The following is a 24,572-nucleotide window of genomic DNA, read 5'->3' on the forward strand; positions in this document are numbered from 1 at the left end:
TTAAACCTGTTCTACCCTTTGCCCACCTCCACCTATTCTATTCTTCAAGTTCACTACTACAGTTTTCTGATCTATCAAGACTTATTTCTTCTTGATTCCATAATATCCTCACTATTTATCCCATTAGCACCCTCCTAGGCTCAGACCTAGGTTTTTATTGCCCATTATTCAGTTGCTTCTCAGCACATGCTCTTGGCTCTTTAGTTTCTCCTTACTTGGGTAAAAGCTGATTGCTTCTTCTCTGCTAGGAGATGGGATCTAATTGCTTACTCCCCATTGCTTCATCCAGACAGTTACTTGCTTATTCCACATTGCTTCATCCAGACCATAATTTCCTTCCTCTTTGCTGAAGAAAATCACCCAACTTAGTTCCAGTGTAAATTTATGACCATAATCCTTGGCAATTTTGCTAGGTTTAGTTATGTATAATTATTGCATTGAAGTTTATAGGGTGTAATCAAAAAACAACTTTTTTCCCGTGTTGCCTGTTCAAAACTTCCCTGGGACTGATTCTTTCCCTCACCTTGTACAGGTTCAGAGTCCCCAGGTCACTTCAAATTTTAAAAACAATCTAATTTTTTTTTAAGTTTTTATTTTAATTCCAGTTAGGTAGCATACAGTGTTGGATTAGTTTCAGGTATATGATACAGCTATTCAACAATTCTGCATCATCTGGTGCTCATCACAAGTGTACTTCTTTTAAAATTTTTTTTGATGTAACTGTAACTTTATTCTTTACAAGGTTATATTTATTTCAGGTATGCAGTATAGTGTGATTCAACAGTTCCATACATCATCCCAAACAAATCCCATCACCTATTTAACCCATCCCCCCTCCCACCTCTCCTCTGGTAACCATCAGTTTGTTCTCTATAGTTAAGAATCTGTTTCTTGGTTTATCTCTCTTTTTCCCTGTGCTCATTTGTTTTGTTTCTTAAATTCCACATGAGTGAAATCCTATGGTATTTGTTTTTCTCTGATTTATTTCTCTTAGCATTATACTCTGTAGCTTCATCCGTGTCATTGCATATGACAAGATTTCATTCTTTTTTTGTGGTTGAATAATATTCCATTGTGTATATATACATCTTTATCCATTCATTAATCGATGGGTACTTGAGCTGCTTCCATAATTTGGGTATTGTAGATAATGCTGCTATGTATCCCTTTGAATTAGTGTTTCTGTATTTTTTGGGTAAATACTCAGTGCCATTGCTGGACCATGGGATAGTTCTGTTTTTAACTTTTTGAGGAATCTCCATACTGTTTTCCATAGTGGCTGCACCAGTTTGCATTCCAGCAATCTAATTTCAATAATTAAAATGTCAAGGCCTATTTAATATTCCAAACTTCATTTATATGTAAGGTTTTCTCTTTCCTCAGTTGGTCCTGCCTCAGGCTTGGGAAGAGGTGGTTAGGGTGGACATTGCAGGTTGTTTCCAGATTTTTTCTGTTAAAATAGTGCTGCAGTAAATATCCTTGAGGAGGCAGAATAGTTTAGAATGAGCAGTGGTGCTGGAGGTTTGAATCCCAGCTCTACTTTATTAACCTGTGTAACTTTGGACAAACTACTCAATCTTCCTATACCTCAGTTTCCTTATCTATAAAATGGGGAAAATAAGTGTCTTCCTGAGAGTTTACTATGTGGATTAAAAATAGATTAATATGTAGAACCCTTAGAATATCTGTCATAAGTAGGTCTTTGCATTTATACAGATCTTTCTTTTGGATGATTAAGTTTTTATAATAGTGATTTTTGTACTTAATTATTTGTAAATACCAGTAAACAAAAATTGCCCTTTGGTATGTTATAACTTATTAATCTTTATCTATTTTCTGTTTTTTCTTATACTATTTATGATTACCTAATATAAATCTTTATGGTTAATGCCACTGGTATGGTCTAATGCTACTGCTCACCATATTTTACACATAGGGACCCTTCTTGCATTTTTTTTTTTTTTTAATCTATACACGGAGCTGATTAAGTATAGTCTATGAAGGCTTAAGATTTTTGGCTCCTGATACCTATGTAAGTAAAAATATGTATTGTAAGATATACTGTGGCTTAATTAGCAATGATAATGATGTTAACAGTTGAAAGTAACAGTAATAATAATTTCCATTCTTATATGGTACCTACTACTTCAAAGCTTAATATTTGCAAGGTGCTCTCAGATCCATATCACTAGTAATCCTGTCTGTTATAATACCTTACGGTTAACAACATAGCAAATTTACATGTTATTAATTTCTCAGTGTAACTCTGAAATAGGTAAGGTAAATAATACCTTAGTATACGTCAGTATAACAAATGAAAGTGAGGTTAAGTGATTTGCTAAAGATAGCATAGCTAGTAAGCAGTAGAGCCAGACTTGAACCTAACTTCTTACTTTAAGTTTCTATATGAGAACCATAATGAGTGAGTTATGTGTTCCTGGATATCTGGTTCTCAGTCAGAGGCAATTTTGCCCCCAGGGGGACATTTGACAATGTTTGGAGATATCTTTGGTTGTCATAACCAGGGAGGAGGAATGCTACTGGCATATAGTGGGTAGAGGCCAGGGAGACTGTTAAACATCCTACGATGCACAGGAAAGTTCCTTACAATAAAGAATTATCTGGCCCAAAATGTCAAAAGTACTGAGTTTGAGAAATTATGTTTTACAGTGATCATTGATGACATAGGACAAAAACTAAATTTTAGTTTGGTAAGATTTTACCGATAAACGGATTTATTTCAAACTTCAGTTTCTTCACATCTTCAGCTCTTCTTAGATTCAGGTTATAAAGCTCGACAGTACTCTACAAGCGAAATGTATACACTGAATCAAGAGAAATTAAAGATAGGATGAGGTTGAAATTGGAGCAAATCTAATCACCAAAATCTTTCAAAGGAGGACACCTGTTCAAAGGCCTTAAGTTTATTATTTATTTTCCTAGGTTGTTTCCCAGGGGGTGTGCACTGGGTTTCAGTTGGGAAACAAGACAAGTCTGGGCTTCTGATGAAACTGCAGAATCTTTGCGCACGGTTGGATCAGGATGAGAGTTTCTCCCAGAGGCTTCCACTCAATATTGAAGAGGCTAAAGACCGCCTTCGCATTCTGATGCTGCGTAAACACCCACGGTACAGATAGAAAAATTTAATGTATGAAGTCCCAATGAGACTTAACTGCTGACAGTTTGAGAACATCATACCCTTTTCTTGCTCCTCAGTAGAGATCTAAGAATGAACCGTTGCTTTTCTGCTGTTCTTTGTCTTGTATTAAAACAAAAGTGGCTGCCACTGGGCAAAAATTGCTACTTTTCTTTGCATTCTACTACTATGTCTCTTATCTACCACTGGGGTGCTCAAGAAGTATTTAAGAAGGTGAGTTGGTTAGCGATCTTTGCTAGAAAATGCAAGCTTCTTACCTTGAATCCATTTTTTTTTATTTTTTTATGTTTATTTTTAGAGAGCGAGCATATGTGTGCACCAGTGTGTGTGCCAGCAGGGGAGGGGCAATGAGAGGGGGAGGGAGAGAAAGAGAGAGAGAATCCCAAGCAGGCTCCACACCCAGCACAGAGCCAGATGCAGGGCTTGATCTCATGACTATGACATCATGACCTGAGCTGAAATCAAGAGTCAGAAGCTTAACCAGCTGAGCTACCCAGGTGCTCCTGAATCTGTTGTTTCTGACGGATAACATTGAACAAGAGACCGAATAAATATAGGCACCTGGTAAAAGGGTTATTTATTTAATGGGACCCTTCTGTTGTGTTGTATTAAATTTTGGATATATGTATATCTAACTTTTCTACTTCCATGTACTTCAAGAGTGTGTTTTGTTTGTTTATTTAAATAATTCATTCAATAAATAAGATTATAATTATGTGCCAGGCGCTGTTATCAACTGTTTTGCAATTTTCATTAGCCAGAAGGGAGACAATAGCGTGGTTGCTGCTTATGTTAACAATATAATCATCAATAGTTAACCAGCTGGGATTCAGTCATCACTTGGATTTCCCTGATCTAACAACCATTCTTTCATTGGTTCATTTAACCAACATTGAGTGTTCTGCCAGGTTCTGGGTCAAGTGTTGCAAGTACAATGATGAATAAAGCCTTCCTTGGGAGTTCAGCAGTAAATTGGGTGAGAATTAGGTAATGGCTCTGGACTTTTTTTTAATGCTGCAGTGTAGCTGATGATGCAGTACACTTTCATATGTAACAGTGGTGAGTATGGCAGTGATTCTTAAATTGGTAAGGGATTAATATCAGAATATTGAGTGAGAGTAGTAATTTGGGAAAAGCCTCGTAGTTGATTCTTAATGGATGCATAATACAGAGGACAAGCTCCCTTCTCTCTGGCTTCTTTCTCTTCCAGATCCCTCTGTTATTGCCCCCTTCCCTTGATAGTCACTGGTATCTATTTTCCTGGAGGAAATGCGATTGAGACCACTAACTAATACTCTTTTCTTGTGTAGTAACTTCTCCCTAGTTCTGCTTCCCTTCCCTATGAAAGTAAAAGTGATTTCTGTTTAGGAAAATACTGTAAATGCTAACACATGTATCAGGCCATGGCTTGTAAAGTCATTCATTTTGTTTTATTTTTTAAATTGTTTTAAAATTTATTTTTTAATTTAATTTTCAGAAAGTGTGTGTGTGGATGTGTATGAGTGGGGGAGGGGCAGAGAGAGAGAGAATCCCAAGCAGGATCTGTGCTGTGAGTGCAGAGACTGACATGAGGCTCAGTCTCACCAACTGAGAGATCATGGTCTAAGCTGAAATCAAGTGTAGGATGCTTAACTGACTGAGACACCCAGGCACCCTGTCATTCGTTTTGTTTATCAACATCATTGTGGTTTATGCTTTGGCAATTTGCCAGGCTGTATGTGTACCCAGAGTCTTTTTTTGTAATGCACAGAAGTGATGTGCCATTAGTATAAAAATGCTAGTGTATAATTACCCTATCAGCTTTTAGTTGTATTTTTTTCTCTGTATGTTCTGCTGAGTTCAAAAAAGTTTTTGGAGAAACCAATTAAGAATTGGCACAGAGGTTCATTAGGAATAAATAAACTGACTTATAGATGGAAAAAACCCCCACTAGTGTACCAAATGAAAGGTAATATTCTTGCTAGTGCATTATGTTAGAACATATGAAATTGCTAGTTTTGTAGGTAAAAAAAAAAGGCTAAAATGGTCATTGTTATATGATTGATTCTAATGCTAACCTTGAGCTCATTTCTCATTTGGTTTTGGTACTTAAAGACTAAATTAGAAAAACCTCATTACTTGGAAACTTCTTCTAAGGCACTTGGTAACCACTTTTAATACCTACACGGTTCTGTTTTTATAGGTTTCTTAACTTTAATATGCATTCATTGGGGTGCCTGCATGGCTCAGTTAAGTTTCCGACTCTTGATTTTGGCTCAGGTCATGATCTCACAGTTCATGAGACTGAGCCTGCCAGTGTGGGGCCTGCTTGGGATTCTCTCTCTCCCTCTCTCTGCCTCTCCTTCTCCCCTGCGCACACACACTCTCTCTCTCTCTCTCAAAATAAATAAGTAAACTTAAGAAAATAATAAAATGCATTCATTGTTTTGGGTTGGAAGAGAGGAAAGTCTAATTTTTTTTCCCTTATTTGTATCAGTATATTGTGAAACGAATATAGCAAAGGGGAGGAGCCATGAAATACATATCTTTTATTTTGTAAATTTTAAAAGACCTTAGAAGGAAGCTTTAAATAAATGTCATTAGTGACTTAATACAAGTTTTTGTTTTTTTAAAATTAGGTCTCTGTTGATCTTGGATGATGTTTGGGATCCTTGGGTATTAAAAGCTTTTGACAATCAGTGTCAGATTCTTATTACAACCAGAGACAAGAGTGTTACAGATTCAGTAATGGGTAAGGGTTAATATGCTTTTTACTACCTTTATGTTTTAATTCAATTAGATTTATATATATTTTAACCAAATTACTTATATCGTGTGATTTTGTTACAGGCCCTAAATATGTAGTCTCTGTGGAGAGTGGCTTAGGAAAAGAAAAAGGACTTGAAATTTTATCCCTTTTTGTTAATATGAAGAAAGCAGATTTGCCAGAACAAGCTCACAGTATTATAAAAGAATGTAAAGGTATGGTTATTTATTTTGTGTATGAGAGGGTTATAGAGATACTAATTTTATCCTTTTGTAAATTAAGCTAATAAGTATGACAATTTAGCACATGAACATCCAGAAACTTTACTAGAATATTGTATTCTAGAACCTAGAGTATTTTAGGTTTTTCTTTGATACCCTAAATAGATAATAATATTTTGGTATTCATTTATTCATTAAAATAATATTTAATGAACACCCATGATATGTTAGTGGGAGACATTAGATAAAGACATGACTTTGTCAAAGAATAAAAAAATATGAGAATCAGAGTTTTAATTTTTTTTGGTTGATTTTATAAAAATAGTATTCTAATTTTGTATGTAACATGGTGTTCTCTTAATTTGCATTTTTTATGAAGTTAAGTGAAGTTAAACCTTTTACTTGTTTATTGAATATTTGCATTTTAAGAAATTATCCTTGACTCACTTTTCTTTGTGATAGCAGACTTTTAATTGACTTTTGGCACTCTATTGAAGCTATTAGCTCTTTGCCATTTTTTGTAAATACTTTCCCCAGTTTTTTGTCTGCTTTTTAATTTCATTTGTAGTATTTTATTTGACATACAGAAATTTAAAATTGTAAATAGTCCTATCAGTTCTTAAGATTATTTCTTCCACTGTTGTTAATGCTTCAACAGACCTTGTTTTTTCATTCTGCTATCAGATAGTTCGTTTTGAGCTAATCGACTTAAAAAAATTTTTTTTTGAATGTTTATTTATTTTTGAGAGAGAGAGACAGAGCATGAGCAGGGGAGAGGCAGAGAGAGAGGGAGACACAGAATCCTAAGCAGGCTGCAGGCTCCGAGCTGTCAGCACAGAGCCTGACGTGGGGCTTGAACTCACGAGCTGTGAGATCATGACCTGAGCCGAAGTTGGGCGCTCAACCGACTGAGTCACCCAGGTGCCCCTGAGCTAATTGACTTTTAAAAAATATCTTAGAAAAGAATACTTCATTTGTATTCTAATTGTGAAGGTGATGTTTGTCCATTTTGAAACATTTATTATTTTTTAAATTTTTTTCAAGACTTAAAAAAATTTAAAAAAAAAAATTTTTTTTTTTTTTAAACATTTATTTATTTTTGAGACAGAGAGAGACAGAGCATGAACAGGGGAGGGGCAGAGAGAGAGGGAGACACAGAATCCGAAGCAGGCTCCAGGCTCTGAGCTGTCAGCACAGAGCCTGATGCGGGGCTTGAACTCACAAGCTGCGAGATCATGATCTGAGCCCAAGTCTGACGCTCAGCCAACTGAGCCATCCAGATGCCCCTATTTTGAAACATTTAAAAGATGTGTGAAATGATAAAGAAAAAAGAGAAATTATCCATAAACCTGATAATTATTATCATCGCGAGAGTATTTCAGTCTTTTAGGACATATAAAACTTTGAAAAAAATATTCAGATTACAATGGTATGCATAATTTGAATCTTGTCTTTTTTCATATAACAAATCTTGAATATTATGTCATTAACTATGTTTTGAAAAAAGTTATTAGTGGCATAGTATTGTGATAACTTCAATTTATTCAGTCATTTCTCTATTGTTGTTTAAGATTTTTCACTATTTCAGGGGCACCTGGGTGGCTCATTTGGGTAGGTGACCAACTCTTGATTTCGGCTCAGGTCTTTATCTCATGGTTTGTGAGTTCAAGTCCCACATCTGCTCCATGCACTGATAGTGCAGAGGGAGCCTTCTTGGGATTCTCTTCCTCCTTGCCCCCCACAAATAAATAAATACATTTAAAAAAAAAGATTTTTTAGTATTAAAAATTTTTTTTTTAAATCTTTATTTTTGAGAGAGAGATAGAGTATGAGCAGGGGAGGAGCTGAGGGGAGGGAGACACAGAATCGAAAGCAGGCTCTAGGCCCTGAGCTGTTAGCACAGAGCCTGATGCGAGACCCAAACTCACAAACTTTGAGTTTAACCGACTGAGCCACCCAGGCGCCCCAGATTTTTCACTATTTTATATAATGCTGTGTTGAGGGACACCTGGGTGGCTCAGTTGGTTAAATGTCCAACTTCAGCTCAGGTCACGATCTCATAGTTTGTGAGTTCAAAGCCTTTGCATCGGGCTCTGTGTTGACAGCGAGGAGCCTGGAGCTTGCTTTGAGTTCTGCGTCTTCCTCTGTCTCTGCCGTCCCCCCCCCTCCCCCCTTCCTGCTCACACTCTGTCTCTCTCTCAAAAATAAACATTAGAAAAGTAAAAAATAAATAAATAATGCTGTGATGGATATCCTTAAAGGAAATATTTCTTATTTCTAATGCCTTCTTTAGAATAAATGCATAAAGTGAATCCAAGTTTTATAAATATTTTAAGGCTTTGGGTAACATGCAGCAGAAATTGTTTTTTAAGAATAATGTGACTCTTAGTGGTAATTTTGAAATGACACAGTATTAACCCAGTGACTTTGTTTTTTGTTTTGTTTTATTTTTAGGTTCTCCTCTTGTAGTGTCTTTAATTGGTGCACTTTTACGTGATTTTCCCAACCGTTGGGATTACTACCTTAGGCAACTTCAGAATAAGCAATTTAAGAGAATAAGGAAATCTTCATTTTATGATTATGAGGCTCTGGATGAAGCCATGTCTATAAGTGTTGAAATGCTCAGAGAGGACATCAAAGATTATTATACAGATCTTTCCATCCTTCAAAAGGATGTTAAGGTGCCTACAAAGGTAATAGAAGGACCAGCAATCCTCATCATTGGGTATTTTTGACATGGAACTTTTGATATAGTACCAAGGATGTTGTTATAGAGGATATTGGAAGGTTAAGACCCATGTCACTGAGGAGGTGTGGGGGATGTAAAAATCCTACTGCTCTTAGTCTCCATCAAGAGCTTGGTGTTGAACTCAGATTAGTTTCCTACTTCTCAGTTCTAGTGAAGCTGGAGAAGCATCTGACTTTGTTATCTCTCTTTTCTATCTTGACAAATAGTTGAGCTTCTTCATATGAAATTGAGATGCTGTTATTCAGGGCTTTATGATATGATTTGTGTGTATGTTTATGTGTGTTAACATCTTATCTGCAATCCTGGTAATTGTAATTTTGTGATACATTAAATGCTTAAAATGATTCCCAGGTGTTATGTATTCTCTGGGACATGGAAACTGAAGAAGTTGAAGACATACTGCAGGAGTTTGTTAATAAGTCTCTCTTATTCTGTGATCGGAATGGAAAATCATTTTGTTATTATTTACATGATCTTCAAGTAGATTTCCTTATAGAAAAGAATCGCAACCAGCTTCAGGTACTTGCATCTCTGTGCATTTTTTTTTTTAATTTTTAACTTTGAAATTTTAGGGTTATAGAAGTTGCAAAACTGTCTTTAGGGTTAAAGAGAGTTTTATGCATGTACCTTCATCTAGCTTCCCCCAGTGTTAACATCTTATGTAACTATAATAAAACCAAAAAATTAACAATCACAGGATATTGTTAGCTAACCTACAGATTTTATTTGGATTTCACCAGCTTTCCCACTAATGCCCTTCTTGTGGTTCAGATCAAGACCCCATATTGCATAATAATTGTCATGTTTCCCTGGTTTCCTCAAATCTATGAAAATTTCTTGGCTTTCTTTATCTTTCATGGTCACTTTTGAAGAGTACTACTCAGTTATTTTGTATAGAGTCTCTTAGTTTCGCTTGTCTGATTGTTTCTCCTGGCTATATTAAGGTTATATTTTTTTGTCAAGAATACCACAAAAGTTATGTTGTGTCTTCAGTGCATCATATTAGGAAGTCGATATTTCTTATTGTCAGTGATGTTAATGTTGATCACTTGGTTAAAGTGGTACCTGCTAGTTTCTCCAGTGTAAAGCTACTATCTTTTCCTTTTGTAATTAAGTATTTTCTGGGTTGATTCTCTGCACATTTTTAAATAGCTTTGTAAGCTATAGTGATGTTTAGGTTATGAAATTGTTTCTGTCCTCTAAAATGTTTCATTTGTGTTTCAGGATCTACATAAGAAGTTAGTCACTCAGTTCCAGAGACATCACCAGCCACATACTCTTTCACCAGATCAGGAGGACTGCATGTATTGGTACAATTTTCTGGCTTACCACATGGCTAGTGCTAACATGCACAAAGTAAGATGACCCATTTAAAAATTACTATTTTTTATCTCACTTTTATTTCATCCTATGTTTAGAATTTTCTTTTACCTGTAAAAATAAGATTAAAGTCTATGTAAGTATTTTTGTTTTTGTTACTCTTTTTACCTACAGTGATTTAAAAAGGTACCTTAGTAAATCTAGTAAATGAACCACCTAAAAATTCACTCTTTTCTTACCAGTAGCTTTCTTTTTTGGGCAGTATGGATTTTAAACTTTGAGAGGAATGAAGAATGGGAAAGTATATTCATTCATTCAGCAAATATTTATTGAGTGCCTGTTAGGTACTGGTATTGTTTTCCATTGTGAGGATATACCATAGGCACAAAGTCCCTGCTCTCGTTGAGTTTACATTTTCTAGGGAGACCAATAGTGGACAAATAAATTTATGCTATTTTGGGAGTAGTAAGTGCTCAGAGAAAGAAAAAAGCATGGAAAGAGAAAGTGATGGTACAGAATCATCATGATTTGTTGATGGAATTGGTGTGTATTACAAGATTACTCCAGACTTGTACAACAGAAAGAATGGAGTTGATATGAACTGAGATTCGGATGTCTGTCAGGGGGTGAAGGGAGTGTTAGGAACTCATTTTGAATATACTGCTTCTTATACTTTTAAGACATCTGACTGGAAATAATGAATATGTAGTTGGATATATGAATATGAATTTCTGGGGAAAAATTATAGATTAACATAATTTTAATATAACTTAATTTAACGTATCCATAACATTATGGATAACATTTGGGTATCATCACCACATAGATGATATTTGAAGTCATTACTTCAACTAATTCAAAATGTTAACATTTTGGAAAACTGTATGTACTTTGAGTAATTTGTCTATGCTTAGATATGTTATCTCTTGGTTAAAAAAAGGGTGTATTGTACCCTGTTTTTTTTCACCTAGCAAAATACAGTTTACATTTAATAATCTGCATTGGAATGAAGATATTCTGATAAATATCTGTGCCAAATTTGCTTTAATTGTTGCACATTTAGGTTTTCAGATTTTTGCCTTTATGATGCTTTAATGAACAATCTTGCTTGTCTTTGTACCTACATTATTTCCTTCAAAAATTTTTTTGAAGTGGGATTATTGGGTCAGTGCATCTTTTTAAAATTTGGCATGTCTGATAGTGTGACAGGATTCAGTTTTTTCTCACCATTTTAGACTTTTTTTCCTGATTTTTAAAGGTAATTTCTAATATTTAATGTTTTTCATTGGAAAACTTTAGGAAAACTAAAAAGAAAATGAAGATGGCAATTGTTAATGCTTTTTTGTATAATTTTCTAAGTTGTTCTGCCCAGATACATATACTTATTCTTTAAAACGAAAATAGGATCATAATAGAAATAGTCTTGGGGAGCCTGAGTGGCTTAGTCAGTTGAACATCTGACTCTTGATTTTGGCTCAGGTCATGATCTTTTTTAGCTTGTGGGATCAAGCCCCACATTGGGCTCTGCTCTGACAGTGTGGAGCTTGCTTGGTATTCTCTCTCTCCCTCCCTCTCTCAAAATAAGTATACATTAAAAAAAAATGAAATAGTCATATCTTTTTTTTCCACTAACCTACATTTCATGGTCATCTTTTTATGTCAATTTATGTAAGTGACAAAATTTTTTTTAAACATTTATTCATTTTTGAGACAGAGCATGAGTGGGGCAGGAGCAGAGAGAGAGAGAGAGACACGGAATCTGAAGCAGGCTGTAGGCTCTGAGCTGTCAGCACAGAGCCTGACGCGGGGCCCGAACCCACGGACCACAAGTTCATGACCTGAGCTGAAGTCAGATGCTCAACTGACTGAGCCACCCAGGCGCCTCATAGAGTGACAAAATTTTTAAAGCTTCATACTGTTTCATTGTATAGTGACCAGTTGGCTTATAGATAATTAGATTGCCGAAGGACACTTGTCTGATTATTTTCTTAGGACATATTTAAAAAAAAATTTTTTTAAATGTTTATTTTTGAGAGAGAGAGAGTGAGAGTGAGGGAGGGGCAGAGAGAGATGGAGACGCAGAATCTGCAGCAGGCTCCAGGTGAGCGGTCAGCACAGAGCCTGATTTTCAGGGCTCAAACCCACAAACCGTGAGCTCATGAACGGATACCTAACTGACTAAGCCACCCAGGTGACCCAGGACATATTTTTATAAGCATAGTTTCTGGGTCAAATGGTATGTAGAGTTTGTATTTTTTTTAAAGTTTATTTATTTATTTTGAGAGAGAAAATACAAGTGGGGGAGGGACAGAGACAGAGAGAGAGAATCCCAAGCAGTATCTGCACTGTCAGCACAGAGCCCAGTTTGGGGCTCAGACCCGTATATGAGATCATGACCTGAGCTGACGTCGGACATTTAACTGACTGAGCCACTCAGATGCCCCTGCAATTTGAATTTTAATATAGATTACCAAACTGCCCCCCAGAAGGATGCTCTGAGTTACATCACTGCCAACAGTATGTGAGAATGTTCATTTCCTCTGATTCCAGCTAATCCTCTTATTACTGCTTTTAGTCTTTAGAAATTTGATACTAAAAAAATGCTGAATTGGGGTGCCTGGGTGGCTCAGTCGGTTGAGCGTCCGACTTAGGCTCAGGTCATGATCGCACAGTCTGTGGGTTCGAGCCCCGCATCGGGCTCTGTGCTGATAGCTCGGAGCCTGGAGCCTGCTTCAGATTCTGTGTCTCCCTCTCTCTGACCCTTCCCCGTTCATGCTCTGTCTCTGTGTCAAAAATAAATAAACATTAAAAAAAAAAAAATTAAAAAAAAAAGAACATGTTTAAAAAAAAATGCTGAATCTTTGTTGTTTCATTTAGATTATTGGTGAGATTTTTGGCCATTTGACCTTTTATTTTGTGCATTGCCTTTACCAGATTTTTCTGGTGAGGTGTTTATCTTATTTTATTAGAATTTTCTATAAAATAATAATATTGAGCCCTCATCATAAGTGTTATAAATAAATATTTTTATTTTTTGTCAAATTTTATTTATATTGTTTGCAACTATATTAAAGGTTTGAATTTTTATGGTAGTTAAGTGCACTTCTTTCTCTCTCTCTTTTTTTTTTTTTTTTGTATTTTTGCTTTGGTGTTATGCTTACAACCATTTCCTTCATTCTAGGGTTACAAAAATATTTGCCTGTATCTTGTAGTATTTTTTGAGGCTTTCTATTTTATATTTAAGTTTTTAATGTTTCTTTGGTTCTTTTTAAAAAACTTCCTTTTTTGTCCTTAAGTTCTAGTTATCTGCTAAATTTCTTTCAGTAGTGTTAGGATAGAGTTATAAAGTGGTAGAGTTAAAATTCTTTGATGTCTTTAACAATGTCCTTCTCTTACTTCTTTTTTAAAGGAACTTTGTGCTTTAATGTTTTCCCTGGATTGGATTAAAGCAAAAACTGAACTCGTAGGCCCTGCCCATCTGATTCATGAGTTTGTGGAATATAGGCATATATTGGATGAAAAGGTATAAATTAGTATGAATAAGTCCCTAAAGGGCATCTCATTTTGTCATTTAATTCTAGTTTTAATAGTGGGGATGAGCAGCACAGAAGGGGCAAACAGAGATAATTTCCTTTTTTTGATCCTTGATTACTCTAATTATTTTGCTTCCTTCCTAGCCTGTTGGGAATGTGGATGGGATTGAGGTTTGAAAGTTGGGGAAGTGAAGTGTTCAGTGGTATTTTTTACAAAACAATGTATTAAGAAAGTAATAGTTGGATAATGAGATTTTTACACTTTATTTTATTTTATTTTTTTAATATGAAATTTATTGTCAAATTGGTTTCCATACAACACCCAATGCTCATCCCAACAGGTGCCCTCCTCAATGCCCATCACCCACTTCCCCCTCCCTCCCACCCCCCATCAACCCTCAGTTTATTCTCAGTTTTTAAGAGTCTCTTATGGTTTGGCTCTCTCCCTCTCTAACCTCTTTTTTTTTTCCTTCCCCTCCCCCATGGGTTTCTGTTAAGTTTCTCAGGATCCACATAAGAGTGAAACCATATGGTATCTGTCTTTCTCTGTATGACTTATTTCACTTAGCATGACACTCTCCAGTTCCATCCACGTTGCTACGGAAGGCCATATTTCGTTCTTTCTCATTGCCAAATAGTATTCCATTGTTACACTTTGTTTAAAAGTTTAGAGAGGGTCACCAGGTATTTATTACTTAATGGTTGGCTATTTAATTTTAGCTCATATAGAGAATATCTTCATTTAAGCTTTCAAACTGACAAGATCACAGAAACAGAAAAATGTCAGATCTTGGTTCTGGTTATATTTCTAAGAGATTTCAGTTTGTTCGTAGGATTGTGCAGTCTGTGAAAATTTCCAAGAGTTTTTATCATTAAATGGACACCTTCTTGGACGACAGCCATTTCCTAATATTGTTCAACTGGGTCTCTGTGAACCAGAAACTTCAGAAGTTTATCAGCAAGCTAAGCTGCAGGCCAAGCAGGAGGTCGATAATGGAATGCTTTACCTGGAGTGGATGTAAGTAGGTTAGGAGAGAAACCAAAGGGGAGCAGAGTGCTAATTATGTCATTATTTTTCAGGTAGTGAATAAGTTCACTCCAGGAAGATGTAACTACTTTGGAAAAGGCTGGAACTTTTAATAAGCATTCTTACTTACTGAAAAGTTTTGGAGAAGTAAGCATTGGAAAAATGCATATTTTCAGAGTCCATAGAAATAGATGCTTGCCTATAGGCATTTTGACCAGTTATACTAAATATTAACATCAAATGGTTTACTTACTATAACCTAGTATATTAGTGAAAAATATGGGCTTTGAAACCTCAGACATTGGTTTGAGTCTCAGTTCTAAAACCTGATATGTTTGGGGCGCCTGGGTGGCTCAGTCGGTTGGGTGTCCGACTTCGGCTCAGGTCATGATCTCGCAGTCCGTGAGTTCGAGCCCCGCGTCGGGCTCTGTGCTTACAGCTCAGAGCCTGGAGTCTGTTTCAGATTCTGTGTCTCCCTCTCTCTCTGACCTTCCCCCATTCATGCTCTGTCTCTTTCTGTCTCAAAAATGAATAAACGTTAAAAAAAATAAAAATAAAACCTGATATGTTTTTGTGATTTTGAATAAGTTACAGGTTGCTTTTCTTTTTCATATATAATAGAGATAACAGTTTTTTGAAGTATTATTTTTGTGAAGATTGAAATGAGATCTTGGATATATAGTGATTAACACTTGCTTTTCACATAGCACTAATAAAACTTCCACTGAATTTTGATTCTTATTCCTAAAAGAGGCTGTTCAGTTTTACTCTTGCCTTAATCTTACCAATTAGAAAAATGAAAGGGTAAACTATCATCTATTTAATGCCTGTTACACACGATATGTGCACATTACTTATCTTCAAACCTTATAAGATAAATATTCTCTATTTTACAAATGAGAAAATTGCAGAGATGTTGAGACTTGATTAAGCTCATGTAGTTAGTTCAATGGGATTTAAACCCTGGATCTGTTTAGGGGTGCCTGGATGGCTCAGTTGGTTAAGTGTCTGACTTTGGCTCAGGTCATGATCTCGCAGTTCATGGATTTGAGCCCCACGTTGGGCTCTGTGCTGACAGCCTGGAGCCTCCTTCGGATTCTCTCTCTCTCTCTCTCTCTCTCTCTCTCTCTCTCTCTCTCTCTCTCTCTCTCTCTCCCCCTCCCCCTCTCCCTCTCCCTCTCCCTCTCCCTCTCCCTCCTCCCTCCCTCTCTCCCTCTCTCCCTCTCTCCCTCTCTCCCTCCCTCTCTCTCTCCCTCCCTCTCTCCCTCTCTCCCTCTCTCCCTCTCTCTCCCTCTCTCCCTCTCTCTCTCCCTCTCTCTCTCCCTCTCTCTCTCCCTCTCTCTCTCCCTCTCTCTCTCTCTCCCTCTCTCTCTCCCTCTCTCTCCCCCTCTGCCCCTCCCCCATTCGCAGTTTGTCACACTATCTCTGTCTCTCAAAAATAACCATTAAAAAAATTTAATAATAAAAAAAAACCTGGATCTGTTTAGCTTTCTTTTTTTAATATTTATTTATTTTAGAGAGTAAGAGAGAGTGTGAGCATGAGTGGAGGAGGGGTAGGGAGAGAGAGAATCCCAAGTAGGCTATACACTCACTTGGGGCTCTATCTCACGATGGTGAGATCATGACCTGAAATGAAATCAGGAGTCAGACACTTAACTGACTGAGCCACCCAGGTGCCCCTGTCTCATTTTATTTTCTATGCACCTTCTATATGCCATGGTTCTCTTATAGCTAGAGATAATGAATGTGAATGGTTGACTTTTCACATGTATAATTTATATCTGAATAGAACTCTAGGTTGATCTGCAATATTTATTAGTCCTGGGCCCTCTTTCCAAATAAGTCAGATTGCCATGGGTGATTGCCCTAATTCAGCTTAGTTTAGCAAATATTTGAGTTTGTCTAATGTGCTAATATTAAGCACTGTTACTAGGTGCTAAGGCTCTCTTGAAGGAACTTATAATCTATTAATGAAGAAAAAAGTTGAAGCAAATAATTAAACATAATGTGATGAGTGCAACAACAGAAATGTGTATAACATAGAACTGAGAAGTGGGTTATTAACTTGGATTGGTGAGGAATTCTGGGAAGTTTCCACAAAAGCGTTAAAAAGTGTTTTTAAAATTAAATATTAATTTTTTGTTTTATTTTTATTTTAAAGTAATCTGTGTTTCTGCTTTTTTTAAAAATCAAATAATACTAGAGGGATATAAAATGAAAAGTCAGGGATGCCTGGATGGCTCAGTTGTTGAAGCGTCCGATTTCAACTCAGGTCATGATCTTACGGTTCATGAGTGTAAGCCCTGCATCTGGCTCTGTGCTGGCAGTGTGGAGTCTGCTTGGGATTCTTTCTCTCTCCCTCTGCCCCTCCCCCACTTGCACGCATGCTCGCTCGCTCTCTCTCAAAATAAACAAACTTAAAAAAAAGAAGACAGACTCCCCATCTTTTCTCACCTTCTCATTTCCTGGAGTTAACTACTCTTTTAATTCTTTCCTGGGAAGAAGTTTACTCTCTCTCTGAAGCAGTCTCTTAACTCATTGAGGCTAGGGTAGACCTGTCTGTATTCTAGAATACTTGCACACTTTATCATAGCATTTATCTCACTTTATGGTGATTGCCTACTTTTCTGTTACTAGTCCATACATTCTGTACTCTAGAATAGTTTGGAGGTTAAAATAACAGACTTTGGCTTTAGATTGCCTAGGCATGAAATGCAGCTCTGCTTTATTAGTTGTATATAACCAGGGAATTTTATTCAACTTCTCTCACCTAATGTTGCTATTTCATAGCGTTATTGAGAAGATTAAATGACTATGTGCATACACACACACACACACACACAGTGCTTAGAGCAGTACCTCATTCATAGAAAGTGTTTAATATCTAATAGTTAATTACTAAGAATAGCATTTAGCATTTTGCCTGGCCCATATAGTTGGTACGCACTCGAAATTTGTGGAGGATTGATGGCATTGGTGTTTTGGTGAGTGGTTGAAATAGAATTTTAATACAAGGTCTGATGTCAAATGGGCATAGGTTTAGTTCTTGTTCTCTTGCGTTGTTGAGTTTGTTTTTTTTAATGTTTCTTGCTGTTTTATTTTTGTTGGTTTTTTCCCCATTCTGTCAACTGTGTTTCAACCCATGGTGTTCTCTCACAGAATCGTTAGTCATTCATAGCTAAATTTTTTAAGTGGGTTTGACCAGATCATAGTTAAAGAATGCCTTATTCCTGTACTAGAAAATTTCTTTTTCTATAGAACGGTTTAGGTGGATAGCAGCTTAAATTTAACTTAATTTTAGCTTTCAGAGAAATCATTTGTTCATGCATTCATTTGTTATTTCTTTAATACTTTTTTGGCCATCCACTGTATGCCCATCACTGGGACAGGTCACTTTCTGACCCTTTTTTGGGGAATTGAGTAGTTAGATCAAGGGGAGAGAGAAGAGTATTTTTAATCTAATCCTATAAACTTTGATAGTAACTTACCTGGTTTTCTTCCAGGTTCTCATTACTCTAGTTCTTCTTATTATATTACAGTTACTTGTTTTGTTGTTTCTAGTAAATTATAATACTTTTTTTTCAAATGTTTATTTTTGATAGAGGGAGTGTGAGTAGAAGGGGGTAGAAAGAGGGAAGGACAGAGGATCCGAAATGGGCTGGGCGCTGACTGCAGCGAGCCCAATGTGGGGCTTGAACCCACGAACCATGAGATCATGACCTGAGCAGTAGTCAGACGCTCAATCAACTGAGCCACCCAGGCACCTCCTGAATTATAATACTTTCTAAGTAAGGTCTAAATCTGATTTACCTTTTGTGTTCCCTTATTTCATTTGGCCTAACTTGTGTGTGATTAATTTTTTTTAAAGAATAATAACAATGGCATCCTTATGTGTCAGAAACTGTTTAGAGCAGGTACCCTTACTCCCATTGTACATATGAGAAAATGGAAATGTATTAGGTCATTTGCTTAAGTTTACACACTTAATAAGTAGTAGAAGTAGGGTTATTCATTAGGTTTATCTGACTATTAAAATAAGCGTGATGCCATTTAACATATTTAATTGTATTCAAGGTGACTGGGGCATATGTATATGAAATTCTGGCACTGTTCTTTTACCCCTTTAGCCCATGAGAAATAACATATTACCTGTACTAGTGGAATAGTATTCAGCAGACTAAAATATAAATAAAAGGACATTGCTTGATCTTTTTTTCTCTATACCTAATTGTGGTTAGAGAAGAACAGTTTTAAAGTACATCATCCTAACAGTGGGTGTAGTGTCGTACTTTAGTATGGCTTCTTTCCTTTTAAAAATGGAGATTTTTTTGAGAGTATTCTTATATAATGTTTTCTCTACACATGTTATCATTCATGTATCAAGGGAAATAGAAAGCAACATGTATTTGATTAGATTTCTCCCAACTCTGTCATTTGCAACATATGACAGGTTGCTTGATAGACGGTAGAATTTCTCTTAAAAAGCCACTTTTGTTATGCTTTTTTTTCCTTCAGGAGATCTATGCTGTCATTTACAAGTTGGTAACTTAATTTTAAGAATTTTGTATTTTTGGCAATACAACGTTAAACGACAGTTTACTTCATTATTGAAAGAAATTACTTTTACTTATTGGGTTTCTGTTCATTTTCTCCTTGTATGTAGAAACAAAAAAAACAACAAGAATCTTTCCCGCTTAGTTGTCCGCCCCCATACAGATGCTGTTTACCATGCTTGCTTTTCTGAGGATGGTCAAAGAATAGCTTCTTGTGGAGTTGATAAAACCTTACAGGTAAAACAAATCTCTTGAGAAAAATTGGAAGAGGCATGTACCTGATACTGTGCATATTAGAATATATTTAAATACTAAAATTGAAGAAAATTATACATTAGAAATAGAGAAATCTAACTCTCTGGAATATTTTATGAAAACTTTCTCTGGAGATTTAAGAGATAGGGTTGTGCATTTTCATTATTTTAAATTTGCCAAGTGGCATGAAAGTACCTTTTACCCTAGCAATAAGTTTCTGTCATCTGTGTACCAGCTAGGGGTAATGAGGAAATGAAAATTGTTAAAAGACATAAGGACTCCCTAGCATAGTGAACTGGGCTTTGATTTAAAAAGTTATTTAATAAAATACTTATTTTAGTACAGGCTCAGGCATAGATTTCTGACTGTAAATAGGAATTGGACTAGATTATTTCTAAGGTGCTTGAAGGAATTTCTTAAGTTCTCATTTCTTTTCAGAATACATGAATGAATGCTTTTCTTTAAATCTGTACTGTACCTTTTGGTTTGGAAGGAAACAGGATCAAATTAGTTAAAACTTTGATTTTCAGACTAGGTTTAGTCTTTATAAGATTATGACTGGAAACCTTATTTTTATATGTGTACTTCATTATTTAAAAAAAAAAGAATTTGCCAAACTAATCTCAAGAACTGAAGCTATACTCTGCTAGCTCTTTTTATTGATATTAAAAACATTTAACAAGGATAGTTCTCTATGTTCAGGCATATAAATTCTGACGGATATTTCTGCTGTTTGGACTGTTTTTGCCAACGTTCATTCCTATTGCAAAATAATACTGAATAAGATCTTTAAAAGAAAGATTTTTATTGAATGGTAGCCAGTGGTTTATGGTAAAAAGATTTTATTTTTGCTTGTGCAGGTGTTCAAAGCTGAAACAGGAGAGAAACTTCTGGAAATCAAGGCTCATGAGGATGAAGTGCTTTGTTGTGCATTCTCTGCAGATGACAGATTCATAGCAACCTGCTCAGTGGATAAAAAAGTGAAGGTAGGGAAGTATTTTTCTCTAGAGTTGTAATTACCACAGAATTCATTTTCTTTTTCCATACTAGAGGGACTAGGGTAAGTAGGGATAAAAGACTTGCCTATTGATTACTAACTTGAGGCAAACCAGTTTCAACTGTAAATTAACACTGTCTAAAAAATCTTTTTTTTTAAATGTTTGTTTATTTTTGAGAGAGCGTGAGCAAGGGAGGGGCAGAGAGAAGGAGACACAGAATATAAAGCAGGCTGCAGGCTCTGAGCTGTTGGCACAGAGCCTGATGCGGGGCTTGAGCCCATGAATCTTGAGATCATGAACTGAGTCGAAGTCAGATGCGTAACAGGTGCCCCTAATAGTCCTTATTTTTAAGCACCAGCAAAATGCCTAGGTTTCTCAGCCTGAGATATTTACCAGGCAGCTAAGAGAAACAATTACAAATTAATGAATATGTCTGTCATTTATTGATCAGTCTATGAGATACATACCAATTGGAATCTTTGAATGTATTGTGATTGGAAGTATTGCTGCACAAAATTATTGTCTGAGATTGGATTCCTGTTGTAAAATGCTTAGTCTGTGAAGGGCAACCCAGGTTTTTTTTTTTAATTAAAAAAAAAATTTTTTTTTAACGTTTATTTATTATTGAGAGACAGACACAGAGCATGAACAGGGGAGGGATAGAAAGAGGGGAGACACAGAATCTGAAGTAGGCTTCAGGCTCTGAGCTGTCAGCACAGAGCCCGATGTGGGGCTCGAACTCACAAACTGTGAGATCATGACCTGAGCCAAAGTCAGTTGCCTAACCAACTGAGCACCCCAGGCGCCCCCCAGGTTTTTAAAAAAAATTTTTTTTAACCTTTATGAACTACATTCACTGCAAATCTAGATGCATGAACAAACTAGCAATGCAGTTACTAGTCTACAAAGTAAATAGAGAAAAAAAAGTAAACATAGGTTAATTTTTATCTTTGTTATTTTTTTTTCCTTTTTTTCTTTTTTTCTTTTTTTTTTTTAATTCTTTCTTGTCTCGTTCCTAAATTTGGCTTTCTGCCAGAGCATTTATGTGGAATTTAGGAGAGACCGAAGTCCAGGGGAATGTTTTTTTCTGATAAGTGGAGGGGGATCCTCACTTCAGGCTTTAAAAAAATTTTTTTTTTAATTAAATTTTATTTTTTTTATGTTTATTTTTGAGAGAGAGAGAAAGAGCATGAGTGAGGTAGGGCAGAGAGAGAAGGAGACACAGAATCTGAAGCAGGCTCTAGGCTCTGAGCTGTCTGCATAGAACACACGAACTGTGAGGTCATGACCTGAGCCAAAGTTGGACATTTAACTGACTGAGCCACCCAGAAGCCCCAGCCTTTTTCTTTTTCTTTTTTTCTTTTTCTCTTTTCTTTTTCTTTTTTTTTTTTTTTAAAGAATGTCGTAACTGGTTAGGTGTGTAACTGGGTCTTAGTGGACCTGGGAGCAAGAAAATTGGCTTGGAAGTTTTCCTAGGGTCTGGATCCACTTGAAGAAGACTTTGGAGTTTTCAGACTAAATTCAGGCCTTGGAAAAATCTACTTCTTGATAGAATGGACTCCAAGTGGCTTTACAACCAACTTGTTAATTTACTCCATAGCTTCTACTCTGAGTCAGACTTGGAGTTGGCCATTCCTGTAGTTCCACAGTCAGAGCCAAATGGAGTAAAAGGAAATAACACTGTGTTTCTACTTTCTAAGTACTCAAAAACAAAACAAGAGGCAGAAATGTGTATTAAATAAAAATAAACTTTTTGGGCCTCTGGGGAGTGCTTTGACAAGATAAAATGTGGGGTGACTGGCTGACTCAATCAGTAGAGCACATGATTCTTCATCTCGGGGTTGTAAGTTTGAGCCCTATTTGGGTATGGAGCTTACTTAAAAATTAAAAACAAAATGCTATAAGAGGCAAATTAGTACCTCTGAAAAGTCCAGAGCCCAGTGAGATTAGATAATTTATTTCTTTCATTTGTTGTTAGATAGAACACACTGCTTAGTTGTCTTACATAGTAACTAAAATGATTATTCTTTTACTTGGGAATTTAACACCTTGTGAAGCTTTATACTGAACACTTTGTTGTATTACATTATCAGTTTCTCACTACAACTTGTAAAGTAAGTATTTAACAGATGAGGCAACAAGTTCAGAGATGAAGTCATTTGTCCAGGCTCACATCAACTGATAAGTAATGGAGCCAGGGTTGAAAGCTTAGGTTTCCCTCAGAATCAGAAGCCTTTATTTTTTTCACTGAGCTATTTGTCTTTACTTATTTATTTATAAGTTGAAGTCAGAAATCTTAGCATGTCCTTTATCTCATTAAAAAAAAACTTTTTATTTTTTTAAATTTACATCCAAGTTAGTTAGCATATAGTGCAACAATGATTTCAGGAGTAGATTCCTTAATGCCCCTTACCCATTTAGCCCATCCCCTCTCCCATAACCCCTCCAGTAACCAACCCTCTGCTTGTTCTCCATATTTAAGAGTTTCTTATGTTTTGTCTCCCTCCCTGTTTTTATATTATTTTTGCTTCCCTTCCCTTGTGTTCATCTGTTCTGTGTCTTAAAGTCCTCATATGAGTGAAGTCATATGAGATTTGTCTTTCTCGAATTTCACTTAGCATAATACCCTCTAGTTCCATCCACATAGTTGCAAATAGCAAGATTTCATTCTTTTTGATTGCTGAGTAATTCTCTGTTGTATGTATATACCACATATTCTTTATCCATTCATCCATCGATGGGCATTTGGGCTCTTTCCATACTTTGGCTGTTGTTGATAGTGCTGCTATAAACATTAGGGTGCATGTTAAACAACAGCGGTGAGTGGACATCCCTGTTGTGTTCCTGATCTCAGGGAGAAAGCTGTCAGTTTTTCCCTATTGAGGATGATATTAGCTGTGGGCTTTTCATAAATGGCTTTTATAATGTTTAAGTATGTTCCTTCTATCCCGACTTTTTCTAGGGTTTTTATTAAGAAAGGATGCTGAATTTTGTCAAATGCTTTTTCTGCATCGATTGACAGGATTATATGGTTCTTATCTTTTTTATTAATGTGATGTATCACATTGATTGATTTGCGAATGTTGAACCAGCCCTGCAGCCCAGGAATGAATCCCACTTGATCATGGGGAATAATTCTTTTTATATGCTGTTGAATTCGATTTGTTAGTATCTTATTGAGAATTTTTGCATCCATATTCATCAGGGATATTGGCCTGTAGTTCTCTTTTTTTACTAGGTCTGGTTTAGGAATTAAAGTAATGCTGACTTCATAGAATGAGTCTGGAAGTTTTCCTTCCCTTTCTATTTTTTGGAATAGCTTGAGAAGGGTAGGTATTATCTCTGCTTTAAATGTCTGGTAGAATTCCCCTGGGAAGCCATCTGGTCCTGGACTCTTATTTGTTGGGAGATTTTTGACAACTGATTCAATTTCTGCGCTGGTTATGGGTGTGTTCAAGCTTTCTATTTCTTCCCGTTTGAGTTTTAGAAGCGTGTGGGTTGTTTAACATAGTGTTGGGAGTTCTAGCATCAGCAATCAGACAACAAAAGGAAATCAAAGGCATGAAAATTGGCAAAGATGAAGTTAAGCTTTCACTTTTTGCAGATGACATATTATACATGGAAAACCCGACAGACTACACCAAAAGTCTGCTAGAACTGATACATGAATTCAGCAAAGTCGCAGGCTACAAAATCAAAGTACAGAAATCAGTTGCATTCTTATACACTGATAATGAAGCAACAGAAAGACAAATAAACTGATCCCATTCGCAATTGCACCAAGAACCATAAAATACCTAGGAATAAACCTAACCAAAGATGTGAAAGATCTGTATGGTGAAAACTATAGAAAGTTTATGAAGGAAACTGAAGAAATATAAAGAAATGGAAAAATATTCCGTGCTCATGGATTGGAAGAATAAATATTATTAAAATGTCAATACTACCCAAAGCTATCTACACATTCAATGCAATCCCAATCAAAATTGCACCAGCATTCTTCTCGAAGCTAG

At 36.1% G+C, this 24,572-nt stretch overlaps 1 protein-coding gene across 9 annotated transcripts in view; it reads left to right on the forward strand.

The window, feature by feature from the left end:
* Nucleotides 1-24,572, forward strand: part of APAF1 (apoptotic peptidase activating factor 1) — an 88,468-nt gene that overhangs the window by 14,673 nt on the left and 49,223 nt on the right. For 6 of the 9 annotated variants that reach the window (XM_042992974.1, XM_042992971.1, XM_042992975.1 and 3 more), the window contains exons 5-14: nucleotides 2,944-3,127; nucleotides 5,776-5,888; nucleotides 5,987-6,118; nucleotides 8,579-8,817; nucleotides 9,225-9,392; nucleotides 10,098-10,229; nucleotides 13,603-13,716; nucleotides 14,560-14,744; nucleotides 19,417-19,543; nucleotides 20,422-20,547. In XM_042992974.1, coding sequence (XP_042848908.1) covers nucleotides 2,944-3,127; nucleotides 5,776-5,888; nucleotides 5,987-6,118; nucleotides 8,579-8,817; nucleotides 9,225-9,392; nucleotides 10,098-10,229; nucleotides 13,603-13,716; nucleotides 14,560-14,744; nucleotides 19,417-19,543; nucleotides 20,422-20,547 — 1,520 coding nt within the window. Of the gene's footprint in view, nucleotides 1-2,943; nucleotides 3,128-5,775; nucleotides 5,889-5,986; nucleotides 6,119-8,578; nucleotides 8,818-9,224; nucleotides 9,393-10,097; nucleotides 10,230-13,602; nucleotides 13,717-14,559; nucleotides 14,745-19,416; nucleotides 19,544-20,421; nucleotides 20,548-24,572 lie in introns of those variants that run through there. The other 3 variants (XM_042992978.1, XM_042992977.1, XM_042992979.1) reach the window with 2 other exon arrangements.

The sequence above is a fragment of the Panthera tigris genome, chromosome B4, assembly GCF_018350195.1.
Source record: "Panthera tigris isolate Pti1 chromosome B4, P.tigris_Pti1_mat1.1, whole genome shotgun sequence".
Lineage (NCBI taxonomy): Eukaryota > Metazoa > Chordata > Mammalia > Carnivora > Felidae > Panthera > Panthera tigris.